The sequence below is a fragment of the Macrobrachium rosenbergii genome, chromosome 20 (assembly GCF_040412425.1).
Source record: "Macrobrachium rosenbergii isolate ZJJX-2024 chromosome 20, ASM4041242v1, whole genome shotgun sequence".
In the NCBI taxonomy this organism is placed as follows: domain Eukaryota; kingdom Metazoa; phylum Arthropoda; class Malacostraca; order Decapoda; family Palaemonidae; genus Macrobrachium; species Macrobrachium rosenbergii.
This window is the reverse complement of record NC_089760.1, coordinates 32,324,338-32,337,984: the sequence shown is the minus strand read 5'-3', so window position 1 is coordinate 32,337,984 and position 13,647 is coordinate 32,324,338. Positions and strand designations below refer to the sequence as shown.

Below are 13,647 nucleotides of genomic sequence, written 5' to 3'. Positions count from 1 at the left end.
CAAATACCCAGGTTCGACTGTATATCAGAACAAAATACTGTACAGTATGTGGTAAGCAGTAAAACACAAACCACATACATACACCAAACAAAACTGTGTTAGTATGAAATACATTTTAAATGAGCTCCAAGAGCCAATTTCTGGTCCTTAAGAGTCCTCCCAACTTATCAAAGCAATCATACTTGGATGCGGTAAAGAACAAAGTGTTTTATGAAATGCATTGACTAAAGAAAATGGAGAATCTTATAACAGCTGTGTCTTTTTATAAATTAACATTACATTTTCACACCTTATGCTCATAACAAAAATTTTAAAAATTCAGCAAAAATAGGCAGTAAAATCAGCTTCCTCAACAATGATAGTTCTCGATTTAAATATATATAACCCCCTCCAAGAACTACCATGAGAGAGTAATTACCTTCCACATCTTAACCCTCAAAAAGATGGAACGAACTCTATTGCAAGATTGGAGCACTTAACCAGCATGTCACATACAGCCAAAAAAGCCAAACAGTCAGTCACAAAATGACAGCAGATGTCTGGCCATTAAAAATAATCTCCATATGTGTCGCAAACTCGAAGTCCGAAATGGGCATTTAACTTGGAGTAATTTTGTACATACATGGCAGTGTTGAACTACTGATCTCCAGCATTTTCCTGTTACAACCAATCAAACTCAGCCACAAGACTTTCCAAATTCTCATCACTTATGTTGCCACGCTCCTTGCTAAGCTGATTGTTCTTTCACTGATATGTGTGCTGATGCAGCAGCTGGACACCCAGTCACTTGCTATTCTTTCACAAAGACACAAAAAAACAAAAAAGGTATAAGTATGTACTATTCTTAAGCACTGAAAGCAGCTAATATTTCCTTGTTACCTCCCATCTTCAACCAGCTAAAACAATTTCTTAAGCAAAAGTACTTTGATGGCCCATAATGCAACCATTTTTCACAACAGTCTCTTCGCTTACAATATGACTGTCTTACGTCTTACTGTGCATGTGGTTTTCCCTTTACCTTTCTTAACGGAACCTTCTTGGAAAATACTTTAGTAGAGGTGTGGTAAACTCTACCCTTGATGAATGCTATTGCCTATAAATATCCTTTGCTGAACAGCTCAAACTTTAATTAACTGGAGGTCTTATTGCTAACAAGGGAGCCTTTTCTGTTGTGTGGGTATTTAATGGCATGGAGTCAGAGAACAGGTGTTTGTTGTTCCTCTAGTATATCAGCCATGGAAAGTTGATACTCTTGTGCCCTCAATTAAGTGTTTTATCAAAGCAATTAAAGTAATTCACAGTGACAAATGGACAGGCTACTATAATTTAGCCATAAGAGAGATGTACACCTTACTGTAATAATTCACACTAGTTTGTGAATCCTCTTACAGGTGCACATACCTAGAACACTGAACAAATATGGCAAGATGCCAAGGATTGTTCTCCATGGTCAAGTGAAGAAAGAATATTTTGGGCTATGTAAGTCATTAAATCTGCTATCCACCAGGTAAAATGTGTTTACAAAATTTTACCATAACTAAATAAATTCCTTGAAAAATTTAAGATTAAAATCATTCAGCTACTGTAAACCACAATCCCTCAATCATTTGCACACATCCAAAGTGTGGAAAAAGGAATAATGAATCGGCAAGCCTTAGCTATGCTACCTCTACATTATACTACCTAAAAATCCATTTGGTTTTTTTGTAAGTGCTGTATACAATAAAATCAAAACCAAAAGATTGGACACTAGCAAGCAAAATGTGTCATTTAAGAACTGTCATATTAGCCTGTCCTACTGAGGGTACATATTCATGATCAAGTAACCACTCTTATTAAATGGAAGAAATCCACAAGTATAGTGTATTGCCATATGATTTTTTAATATATGTAGCTATATAATGAATGCTGTGTAATTACACAGCATTCATTATATAGCTAGTATAACAAGAAAGTAAAAACAGTACGTAATCGGATTACCCATACAGTAATGCTGAATGGTAGTTCACGTTTAAATGCAATTCTAGTGAACTAAACATTCATTAGACAACAATTATTTTTGTTTTATACTAAACAGTGTACAATTTACCCCATAATATGACTGAAAAACAACAAACATGCAATGGCTACATAAGGTAAAGCTTAAATGATTGTGCTCTCTCTCTCTCTCTCTACTCTAATAAACACAACCATACTGATAAAAATAATAATATAACAATAACATACAAACACACATGTAAGACAGGGGTGAAAGAACATCCAGATACTGGTTAAATCTTTCATACTTAAGGCAAGAAAAAACGTAAATCTATGCAATGTAAGCTGTGAATGTCCATGCACCTAAAGGCTATAACTAGCAGTGTAGAACCTTCTAGGCCAGAGAGGTTGAGAAGCTCCAGGGAGGGGCCAAGGGTGCAAAGGGCATTCTCCACCTAGTAAGGACCCAGTACCCTATAATTAGAAAGATCCTGGGTAATTCTATATACTAGCTCCACGCCTGTTTTTACCTTTTCAATTGGTTTTTTCTACACTTTTACAGGTTCTGATACTGGCGGTGCATCTGTTTGTTGTCGGCCAAATGGAATGTCCCTTTGTCGTGTTTAGTACTGGCCTGGGGGGTGTACCCATACGTTAACAAGGGGGGTACCCATACGTTAACAAGGGGGGGTACCCATACGTTAACAAGTTATTGCACTTGCCAGACGGGATATGAACCGCTCGAAACAGACGTACCAGTGCTCTGTCTCGTGAAGATCGTGTATGGAAATCCCTTGTTGGATGGACTTCAGAGGTTAATTACAGGTTAATTACACTCGAGCGCCAAAAATTAAAGGTAAATTCATAATTAGCAACCAAAAAAACTGTAGAAAAAGTTAAGTTAGAAGGCAGTCGCCGCCGCAGAGCTACTATATAGTTCTACCAGATCCTGCTCTAAATATAGTTAGTTGGTGGATTAAGGACTCAGTGACCTGTGTTAGGTTAGGTCAAGGTGCACCCCTGTAGCCTAACTGTCCCTTTCATGATTTATGAATTTTTGGTGACCGTTGATATGCATGCCATGAATTTTTTTTAGTCATTAGGCCTATACTGTGAGCTAGGCAATTCACAGTTTTCCGACTAATGCATTGCAACCATTTTTGGTTTTCTCCCAACCAATGAACCAAACTTCCCACTGGGGGGTACCCCATCATTGATGCATGTACAGGATTGATAGAGAACAGAAAATGGTTTACACTCACAGTAATGGTTACATATGCATAAAATGATAATTTGGGAAAATAAATCAGTGTATTTAGTTACAAATTTTCATAGTAACCTATAAGTTAAAAGGGTCCTTAAAAAAGCCCTGACCAACGGGCCGAGTAGCTTTGCTACATTTTACTTGTTGGTTTCTTTTCTTCAATAATTATTTTATGATGATTTAAACTCAATTACATGTTCAGTCTTCTGATGCATTTCCTGTACTGGGTTTCCCGACGACAAGTTACGAATCCTAAGATAGGCCCTGCTGATCTACGTTGAAAACGACTTTTAAGGCCTAAACCTCCACTGCATGTCTATAAAAGCCTGTGTAATAACATTATTAACTGCCTTTCGCATAAGGATGTATGCCTAGACTGAGCTGAATGACGAGGTGGTTAGGGGGAACTTTTGGGTGTTGTCACTCACTCTACGATTGTTTTGATTTTTCGTCTGCCCTTGCAGAGGGAAACTATGAGTCATCTATGACTAATATTTCCTTAAATTGGATTAAATGAAAGCTTCAAACAGGTTCAGCATGAGAGGTCAAAACCTCGTCATTGCTCATTTTGCATTAACCACAAAACTTTTTTTTTTATTTGAGAAACGTAACCTGGTCCTACCTATCTAACAGGCCACCATGCAAGACTAACTGCACCTACCTGAATTTTAGTCCCAAAATATTTAAAATGGACCCAGTTATATTAAATAACATTAATCTGGCTCTATTATACATACGGCAGGAGAGAGTCGATGATTGGTTTGCTAAAGAGCGCAGCAGCTGTTTATGTCACTGTCGTAATGACAGTTCACAAGTTTCAGCAGACGCCATTGGTCTGCAACATTCGCGCCCCCTGGATGCGCGCCATTAAACTATCAAATATCTGCCCTGTGGTTTAATAACTATGACTACTTTATAAAATATTCCATAGTGTCTCGGACATATATTACTAGATGGGTCTTTAAACGGGATAGAAGTACTGTTAAATCATATAGCTGATGTCTTTTAAAGAGGAGAGTGTAAATAAATGTGACATTAAAGGGGAAACTTGCCAATTCTTCAGCACACCCTCCCTTCTTTTTTTAAAGATTTCTCTCAATTTGAGAGAAGTTTTAGCATTATGACCAGTGATACTTATCCGTACATTAATTAGCAGATGTGACTTATCGTATGTTCTATCCAGTGTACATAGATTGACTTATTTTCCACTATTCCATGTTTTGTCATTATCTGATATTCGTTTAAAATCTGTGTTAGATCGGGATGCTCTTTTTATAGAGACCTGGTCCTGGGGCACTGCCCATATCTTTATGGTGATCAAATGTAATATTATAAATTACAGATTTACAAATTATTATCTCTTACAGTTGATGTGGAAAATTTCTGGTTGTGAACTGGTTAAAATTACTAAGGCTAATGAAGTTACCATTGCAGATATAATGAATTAAAGGTGATGGATATTACGGAATTTTATCAGAACATTTAGGTTATCATGTCATCTTTTAGAACAAGGAGGATCAGAATGACGTAATTACCTTTGTGGCCAAACTGGTTTTTTTTAAGACTTACTGTCAGAAACACATATTACAGGTAGGCTAGTTGTTAACTGATTAAAATAGACAGTGAGGACTCAGATCAATTAAATTTGGTCTTCCAAGCTCAAATGACGTAAATAATCTTAAAAAGTTACATACTTAACTCCTTACTAATGAGGTAAGCTCGCGCTCCTAAAATCTTAATGTTTTTGTGGGAGATGACAAGACTGGGCGAATAACTTATCGCATAGCTACAATCTTTTCTTTTGTCGATCTTTTACTGTGCATGTTTAATACGCAATTTCAAGAAACAATAACCACCGTTATGAGAAGAGAGACTTATTTGTTGAGAAGGAAGCGTCCCACACGTATACCAAGGTCGGAAGCATCAAAAGCTTCACAGTTATTGATTATGTCATTTGTCTTCTTTAGTGAGACCTTGTAAAAAGCCTACATTTGATTGGGCTGCTGGGTACTTGTCTTTCTTTATTTTATAAGGGCGTTGATAATTCAAAGAATGTCAAGAGCTCTATTGAACATTGAACATACTCTGGGAATCGCTGTAAGTGTGGAATACTGAGAAAATTCCATAACTGAATAGATGTATAACGGAAATATATAAATTTTGAGTAGTTTGAAAGAAACCGGCTCGCATGGAATAGGCTGAGCCAACTTCCCTTTTCCTGTCCCAACGACTTATGAAAATTCTGTTACAACACCTGGAATATTCACACCTGCTTGCCAGAATTAACAGTTGCAAACTCAATGATTCAAGCACAAATGACATTATTTGCAACCTTTAAAGTGTGAGACGCTGGCAGTGTGAAATGCAGGTTGCTTGAATATTTTTCCGTTTTCTAGCATTTCGTGGCTTAAAAAATCTCGTCTTTTCCTTTAAATTCAATGAATTATTCAAGATTCTTTAAACTCTCTAACATGTTTAGTTCAGTAATTAAGCTGAACTGAAAAATCTATACATATCAAAATGAGAGGGGAGTTTATGTATCAAAATATTTATTTATTGCGTGCATATATATGTACAGCTTTCTTTACAACAAAGAGAGTTTTACGCCACAGATACATGGGGACCCACGGCCCAATTTAGGCAGCAGGTTCATTTATCTCCTAGATCACTTCGGTATAAAAGATAATCAGCATCCTAAGCCTCTGCATCTTATGTATTAAACATGAATTACTCTCGTAAATCGGTCTACCTTCATTTGTCAAAGAGGAAAATTGCCTCTTGCTTCGTTCACGGCCGCAGGCTTCATGCAGTTACGCTGACAAGGAAACGAGAGAGAGAGAGAGAGAGAGAGAGAGAGAGAGAGAGAGAGGAGGGGGTGGGGAGCTGGGCAAAATAGAAATAAATAATATTTTTTTGATGGAAGGAGGTAGGGACGGGGGGAGGGTACGTCAGCGGGGAGAAATAAATATTTTTTGTTTTACTAATGTGCGAAGGCATTTTCCGTAATGAAAATAAACGTAAAATAGAAATTCGCCTAACGAATATCATAGAATTGACCAGTCTTCCGAGTACTGCAATATACAAAATGCGTAACTCGGTATACCTGAAATATAAGTATACCGTATTTGGAAAAAAATCTGTTCCCAGCGAACATTAAATATGTAGATTTCGTGACAGATAGAAATAAAGAAAGAAAAAGATGAAAGCAAAACTAGTAATATTATGCTGAAATGACGAACTTCATCTGGACAAGAGACAAAAAATAAGCCGTTTAAATTATCCTACATGGACACGATCACGATCGAGAAAGGAACAAAATCCCAATTAGTGTGTTAAATAAAGAGATGGAAGGAAATGTGAACGAACAGCTTATCCAAGAACTGGATGAAACTTGAACATAGGACGATATGTCATGGATCTGATAGAGAAATGCGATCTTACCTTGTTAAACGGTGATCCAAAACTTTAAAGGACCAACAACAAGAAGTAGTTTGGACAGAAAAGTGCGATTATCTTTACAAACGTAAATCGAGACAGGTACAACGCATTTAATAACATTGGTGGAAGAAAACCTTTTGTTCGATTTATCGGACCTCGGCCTCGTAAAAGCTCTCTTCAGTGATAAACAAATGGAAATAAACAACAGAAACAAAAGCAGTTAAGTACATGAAAGGAACAGGAAGTTCCTCAGAAAGTAGATATATTACAGAAGGCTCGATGGAACAGAACCTTAAACAAACAAAAAAAAAAAAAAAAGCGAATACGAACTGCAGGGTGTAGATGAAGGTGAAAAAGAGCTCGTCTGAATAACTGAAACTAGTTAAAAGTACTCTTAGCAAGTTGCGACGAAAATCCATAATTGCAGAAGAGAAAAAAGCGAACACCGAGGGTCATGTAAAACACCTGCATATGAAACAAATCATGAGATAAAATAAAAATAGAATTCTTCGTAAAACAACAACGAATGAAATTGAGGTAAAAAAAAAATGTGGACAAGCTAGCCTAGAGAGTGTATGAAAGAGGTAAATGTAAACCTAAGAAAAATGGAGCAGCTGGGAAAAATCAGCTAAAGGGTAAATGGTAAAACAAAAAGCAAAATGACGGCCAAATTAGTCCAGCTTATTTATATAAATTATAAAGCGAGTACTGGAGGGGTAAATTAGTATGCCAGGATGACTGAGTTTGAAAATTTACGATATAGAACGGTTGGTGACGCAGCACATTTGCCCCGGGACGTTTATCTAAAAATTTATTACTTTACCAATAAAACCGAGTCACTGGAAGTTGAGTCGAGAATCGATAATCTCGTGCAAAGCTCGAATTACCGCAATTGCTATGAGGAAGATAATTAGCCCTAATATTGAGAAGGTTACTTGCACAGATAAGGTTAAGGAAAAGAGCGTGTTGGTTAATAAGGTTGTCATAAACTTCAAGTAAAATCACGGAAAAGAAAAAGTGTGGCGGTTGCTTTTGTACTTAAAGATATTTCAATTATTAATACGAGGTCTACGTCTGATGTCAGTGTTTTTCACCTTACTGATGAAAGTTGCAGAGAAGATGCAGCGACTTGGATACATAGCATAGGAGACTTTTCTATAATGAGGAAAAAACATTGAAACACAAAAATTATGATTTTTAATGTTCATAGTACGGAGCATATTCAAGATATGTTTACAAGGACAATGCGGTTGATACATAAACTGGCACAAATTGTTATTTGCAGTTAATCCATGATGTAAAGGAGGTAAAGGAGAAGATAAATCTGTTATTCAGGAAATCTGCGACAGGCTGGACTCCCCACATCGTTCTAAAATGTCATCCTGGAAGTGAAAGACAGAATAGTGAATATAAGGTAAGTTCAACAAATTGCAAAACTTTGGGCGTGGAAATAAAGAGAATTAAAACAAATACTGATTATGGTTACAAATTCATTGCTTGAATTGTGTCAGTCGGAAATAGAACAGCGCAAATTAGAAGTGATAAATGAAAATTTATGATAATTATATTTGATATAATTATGATAACTCAGACTTACCACTGACTGTGTTGATTGTCTTATGGTTGTTTATGACTGGGTGAATAAAAATGAATGTAATATTTGCCCAAATTAAAAGATATTGAGACTTAATTAGAGAAGTATTCTTGCTTTTGGGTGTTGTGATATTGATTATTTAATGAGCTATCTGCAATATATAGTGCGATTCAGTGAATGTCGTTACAAACATGCGCTCGGGAAAATAAGAAAGGGAAAAAAAGCAATTAGCCTTGATAGCATATTTCAACTTGATGGCAAGAAAAAACAAGAAAAATGCGTCGAAGTTTCTTCGGCGCAATCGAGTTTTCTGTACATCCCCTACAGCATATAACCAAGGCCACCGAAAATAGATCTATCTTTCGGTGGTCTCGGTATAATGCTGTATGAGCCGCGGTCCATGAAACTTTAACCGCTGGCCGGTGGTGCTCTATCCAATAGCGTTGCCAGAAGCGCGATTATGGCTAACTTTAACCTTAAATAAAATAAAAACTACTGAGGCTAGAGGGCTGCAATTTGGTATGTTTGATGATTTGAGGATGGATGATCAACGTACCAATTTGCAACCCTCTAGCCTCAGTAGTTTTTAAGATCTGAGGGCGGACAGAAAAGTGCGGACAGAGTAAAGTGCGAACGGACAGACAAAGCCGGCACAATAGTTTTCTTTTACAGAAAACTAAAATGGGAGATAGGATGTATATAATATAATATAATATAATAGAAAATTAAGACTTTTAGAACTTTGCCTACTGTGGTTTTATTATAGAACGATAAAAAGGAGTCGGAGCACAATCACTCTTCAACTTTACCAGGAACATAAAGAGTAGATCAGTGAGCTGTTACAAAGCTTCAATCCTACAACTACTACTGCCATTGCCTCCGCCCCCCTACTACTGTCAAAACTTCAACTGCTGGACAAATGCGTCAAAATGATAAGGTCTTCTTTGGTCACTCCTCATGTTGACCTCTCGAAGGTAAGTAATGGAATTTTTCACTTAATTAAGTAGCCAAAGCTGATATTAACTTCCAGCCAGAGTAAATATGAAGAAGGTTTACCGTAATAGGTTATAGGCTAGCCTACAGGCTGAGTATAGGCTATCGTTTCTATTGGTAGGCATAGGCCCATTCTTTTTCTTTTCAACGCGATGTTAAACTATTTGGGGGCGAGTGTAGAACAACGGGAACAAGTTCTGCAGACGAAAACAAACCTAATCTTTTTTAAAATGTTATGTCCTGACCTAACCAAAGCTGACCTTCCTAATTTGACTTCGGTTAGGACATCATGCCCTAATCTGGACAGGGGGTTTTGGCCCTCCTGGACCCCCCAAGTAACACTAAACATCGGAAAGCCTTGATCTCGTCGTTCTGCGAACTACCCATAAACACAATCAAAAGCCATGAACATAAGCTAAAATATATACAAAAGGCAGTAAGTATTCCGCTCGGTGACTGGCAATGACCAGGCCTTAGAATTAGTTCCCAGTTTTACCCAGGAAAGTTCCGCAGGGTGTTGTGTTTAGTATCAGGCCCTCTGGGATGAACATAAAACCAGAAAGACAGCAAATTTCTCAAATTATCGTGGTAATTTTTATTTTAATTATCTCATCTGTTATCTTGGTAATTTTTATTTTAATTATCTCGCCTGTACTGAATTATATACACCCTTTTCTGTATTGTTAAGTCTAAAAATTGAATTAATAATAATAGCTATCTCTGTAGAATTACCCTTTGATTACTACCTAAATGAATGGACTATATATTTTGAGACAGATTGTCTTGTGTTTTATGAAATTCTAACCTTAGGTGTTTGTGTGAACCACAATTTTAGCGTTATTTGTTTTCCCCTCTTCCCTGTATTCAGTGATTATGGGGACCGAAGTTGGGAATCTTGTCTTTTGGTTGTTGAAAACCATTAATAAGTACAATGCACCAATCTCTTTTGGAAATGTATAAATTATATATGATTAGTCAAAAAAGTCCATAGCGTAATCCATGCTTATCAAAAGTAACAGTCACCAAAAAAATGCATAAAGCATTAACATGTAGCAAGGGCAAAAAACTCCCATTAGCTTTAATTTATTTTCTAAGGTGTTTCATTAGCTTTGGTTTAATGGACATATGGAAGAAAACAGAACAACTTAGGATAAGGGTCAGAACATCTTTGAACTATAATGAGGGACTTGTAATAAGATGCAACCCTTCATATTTTTATTGGCAAATACCTGATGTATTAATCACTTGCTCCATATATTTCCTGGGGAAAAAAAAAAACAAAATGACTATCTTTTGATTGTTTCTGAGATTAAATTTGGTGTTGGCTGGAGTTAAAACATTATGATAAAGTATTACCCTGTGACTACCTCATTTATCAAACACATTTGGGGGCTAAACCTATAAGCATACCATAGGAGTCTTTCTAGAACTACAGTTCATTAGGACACCAATTTTTTTTCATGAAAAATAATTCTACTGGAAATAACCTCATTTCTGTAGGTTCATTCTTTTGGATCTGGTTTCCAGTGTGCTTTTAGAAAAGTGTTAATCTACTGTACTCTGTTCTCACCCAGTATCTGTTGCTCCTTTCCCTGTATGTCCACAGTCACTTGTGAAACTATGTTCTTTGTTCCAGAGAGAATAAAAACCATCTCCATTGTGCAGGAGATAGTTAACTGGTGGTAGGTGGGTGAGTCAGGGGAAACCCTCCCCCTCGCCCTCCCAGCACCACCACTTGCACTTTTGTGGGGGTGGGCTGCTGTCAACAACAGACATCTTGCTATGCTCTTCTTGATTGATTGTTGAAATTTTTGCTTCATCTTGAGTGTGTACTATGATGTTTTGATTGATTATGGTGAATCCCCACCAATTTTTTTCCTTTTCGAAAAACATTTTTGCAAAAAAATGTTCAAGCTGGGCCCCTGTGAACTGTAAGAGGTTTGGCAAGTCACAAGAAGACCAAAAAGCCTTTGCTGTTGTCAGAGGGGAAATGCTCCTCCTTCGACTCTTGTGAACATTTTTGGGTCCTTCTTCCTCTACTGCCCCACCCCTTCTCCCTGCTGCTTCTACATGTTCTCTATTTTGCTCAGTCTGAGGGAAGTAAGTGTAGGAGGGTGGGTGGCCAGGTTACACTCTCCACTAAGTTTGTGTGCTGGGCTTTCTCCATGTGAAACCACAACTCATGCATATGCCTCACCACCCCTACCCTTACTGTGTCAGCTGTACCTAGGATGATTGCTTTGCAGGAGTGCTTGCAGATGTGGCCTTCCTTCAGTATTCCAGAGAGCCTTTCTATAGCTGAGCCTTTGTCAAAGAACTTGTGTGCTACTGTTTCAGTTCCTGTTCTTACCAAAGAGTTCGACATGGTTGAGCTTTCTGTAGAGGTCTTCATACCTGTGGGAGATATAACCCCAAATGTACACTCACAACCCCATGGTATTGAACATGAGCCATACTTCATTGATGACTATAGTTTCTGCCATGACCAGTTCTCATTCACTGTTTGTAGAAAACAAGACCTGTGGATGGAGTAAGGTGAAGAAACGCAGATGCAATTCTTCCTCCTCCTCCCAATCTTCTTCTGCCCCTTCTTCCTTGCTGAGGAAGAAGTCCTGTCACAAGAGGTCCCATAGGTTTTGAGTGAGTGCCTTCCCTGTGGTCATAGCAGGGTTTGCTCACCTTCAGGTGAGACATCTATTGTAAGGAAGGTTAACACTGGGGTTCCTGAGCATGCATGGGACCTAGAGTTGTTCTGTGCCTTCATGGACCAGAGGACTACCCCAGACTCTTAACCCCATTTATTGCAATACACCACCTGAACACCTGAATTAACCCTGGTTACCTACCAGCCCGAACTATATCCCCAACTCATTACCCACTAAGTGGGTAATTAACTGTCAGCGTTACCAACGCTTACAGGAAAATCTTGTCAAATGAGTTACCTAGCGTACCATTGGCAACGCTGCTGCAAGTCCCGGCTGTGTATGGCCGAGATCCTCAATTGCTTTTTGTTCGCCGTGCTGCTAGGACTTGTCCTACATCAGGCGAATTTTTGGTTTTGAGCCTGACCCCCATTTTTCGTTTTTTGGTTTTGGATAACGACTTGGACTGGTTTTTGATCGCCCTTTTTCTCCTGGATTGTTCTTTTCCCTGGATTTTGGACCTTCTCTCCCGTCTTGACTTGGCCTGGCTTTGGATTTCGAAATGGATAAACTAGATAAGACACCACCCTTGGACAACACCTCGGCTTCCACATCTGCTTCTGCCGTGACGACGGAGATTGTTACCGCTGGAGAAACTGCAGCCCATCGTTCGTGCACAGCCTGCAAGAAAAGGATGAGTACCCTTAAAAATGACAGACATTCGTTGTGCATAAATTGCAGGAAAGTACAATGTAACGTCACATTGCGATGTGACGAATGTAGGTCATGGTCGATAGCACAGATGGAAGATTATCTCAAGTATAGGAAATCACTAGCTTCTAAGAGCAAGAGTAAGGATTCAGCGGTAGAGACTCAGGGATTTGACAAAGAGGCTTTAGAATCAGAATTATTTAGGAAATTAGAAGACAAATTGTCAGCCAGCATGTCTAGTCTGTTTTCCAATTTCATGTCAAAATTAACGGAAATAAAAGATCAGGACAAAGGTAATAGGGACAAAGAATCTAATCGCTCTTTTTCAGCTCCCCTGCCTGTTCCAGAACCAGCCCTAACGGGTGGCGGGGGTCATGGAGAACCGCAAACCTCAAAGGTAGGATCTGCCAGCCCCCCTGGCACGGAGCAGGCAGTGTCAGCAGCAGATTTCCCCTTTCCCCCTGGTAACGTAAGTCCTAAGGTAAAATCAAATTTAGGTTTGAGTCAGACAATTAGGGATAGGATGGTAGTAGATAGTCAGGAAGATAGGTTGAAGGTGCAGTCGGAGTCAGGTGTGATTAAAGTTGCGGCTCCCTTGTTAGATCCAACAGCGGTTCTTTTTCCCGCAGTAGGCTCTCTGCAACAAAAGGTTGCAAAATCGGTAGAGGATGATTCAGTTGTGGTTCCTAGCTCTTCTGGTTTGGATAGGTTGGAAAGTATCCCTTCTTCTTCTTCTTCGAAGTTTCCTTTTCTCCCTGGGGACAAACCTTCGTCCCATTCAGGGACTAATTCGGTAGATCAATTGCTGAACATTGCATAGTATAATGCTGACCTGTTGGGGCTTTCTAAAGGCTACAGATCTTTGGTTAGAAATTGTTTCAATATTGGGTTTTCTAACATTTTTGAGCATGTTTTGAAAAATCTCCCAGAATTCACGAATGATGCTTTACAAGACTATCAGGGGGAAACAGAATCAGTCTATTTTCTTTCCTTAAAATCTATGGCCTCTTCTGGATCTACAGATATCT

At 38.3% G+C, this 13,647-nt stretch overlaps 2 protein-coding genes across 7 annotated transcripts in view; one reads left to right on the top strand and one right to left on the bottom strand.

The window, feature by feature from the left end:
* LOC136849223 (serine-rich adhesin for platelets) overlaps window positions 1-4,115 on the bottom strand; it is an 87,247-nt gene extending 83,132 nt beyond the window's left edge. For 4 of the 6 annotated variants that reach the window (XM_067122428.1, XM_067122431.1, XM_067122425.1 and 1 more), the window contains exon 1: window positions 3,979-4,115. The gene's annotated coding sequence lies outside the window, so the exon portion shown is untranslated. Of the gene's footprint in view, window positions 1-3,435; window positions 3,679-3,978 lie in introns of those variants that run through there. The other 2 variants (XM_067122429.1, XM_067122426.1) reach the window with 1 other exon arrangement.
* A 4,919-nt stretch (window positions 4,116-9,034) lies between these two features.
* The window catches only part of CCDC53 (Coiled-coil domain containing 53), a 49,051-nt gene continuing 44,438 nt past the window's right edge, over window positions 9,035-13,647 (top strand). Inside the window, exon 1 of the mRNA XM_067122420.1 lies at window positions 9,035-9,247. Coding sequence (XP_066978521.1) covers window positions 9,203-9,247 — 45 coding nt within the window. The 5' untranslated portion in view covers window positions 9,035-9,202. The remainder of the gene's footprint in view (window positions 9,248-13,647) is intronic.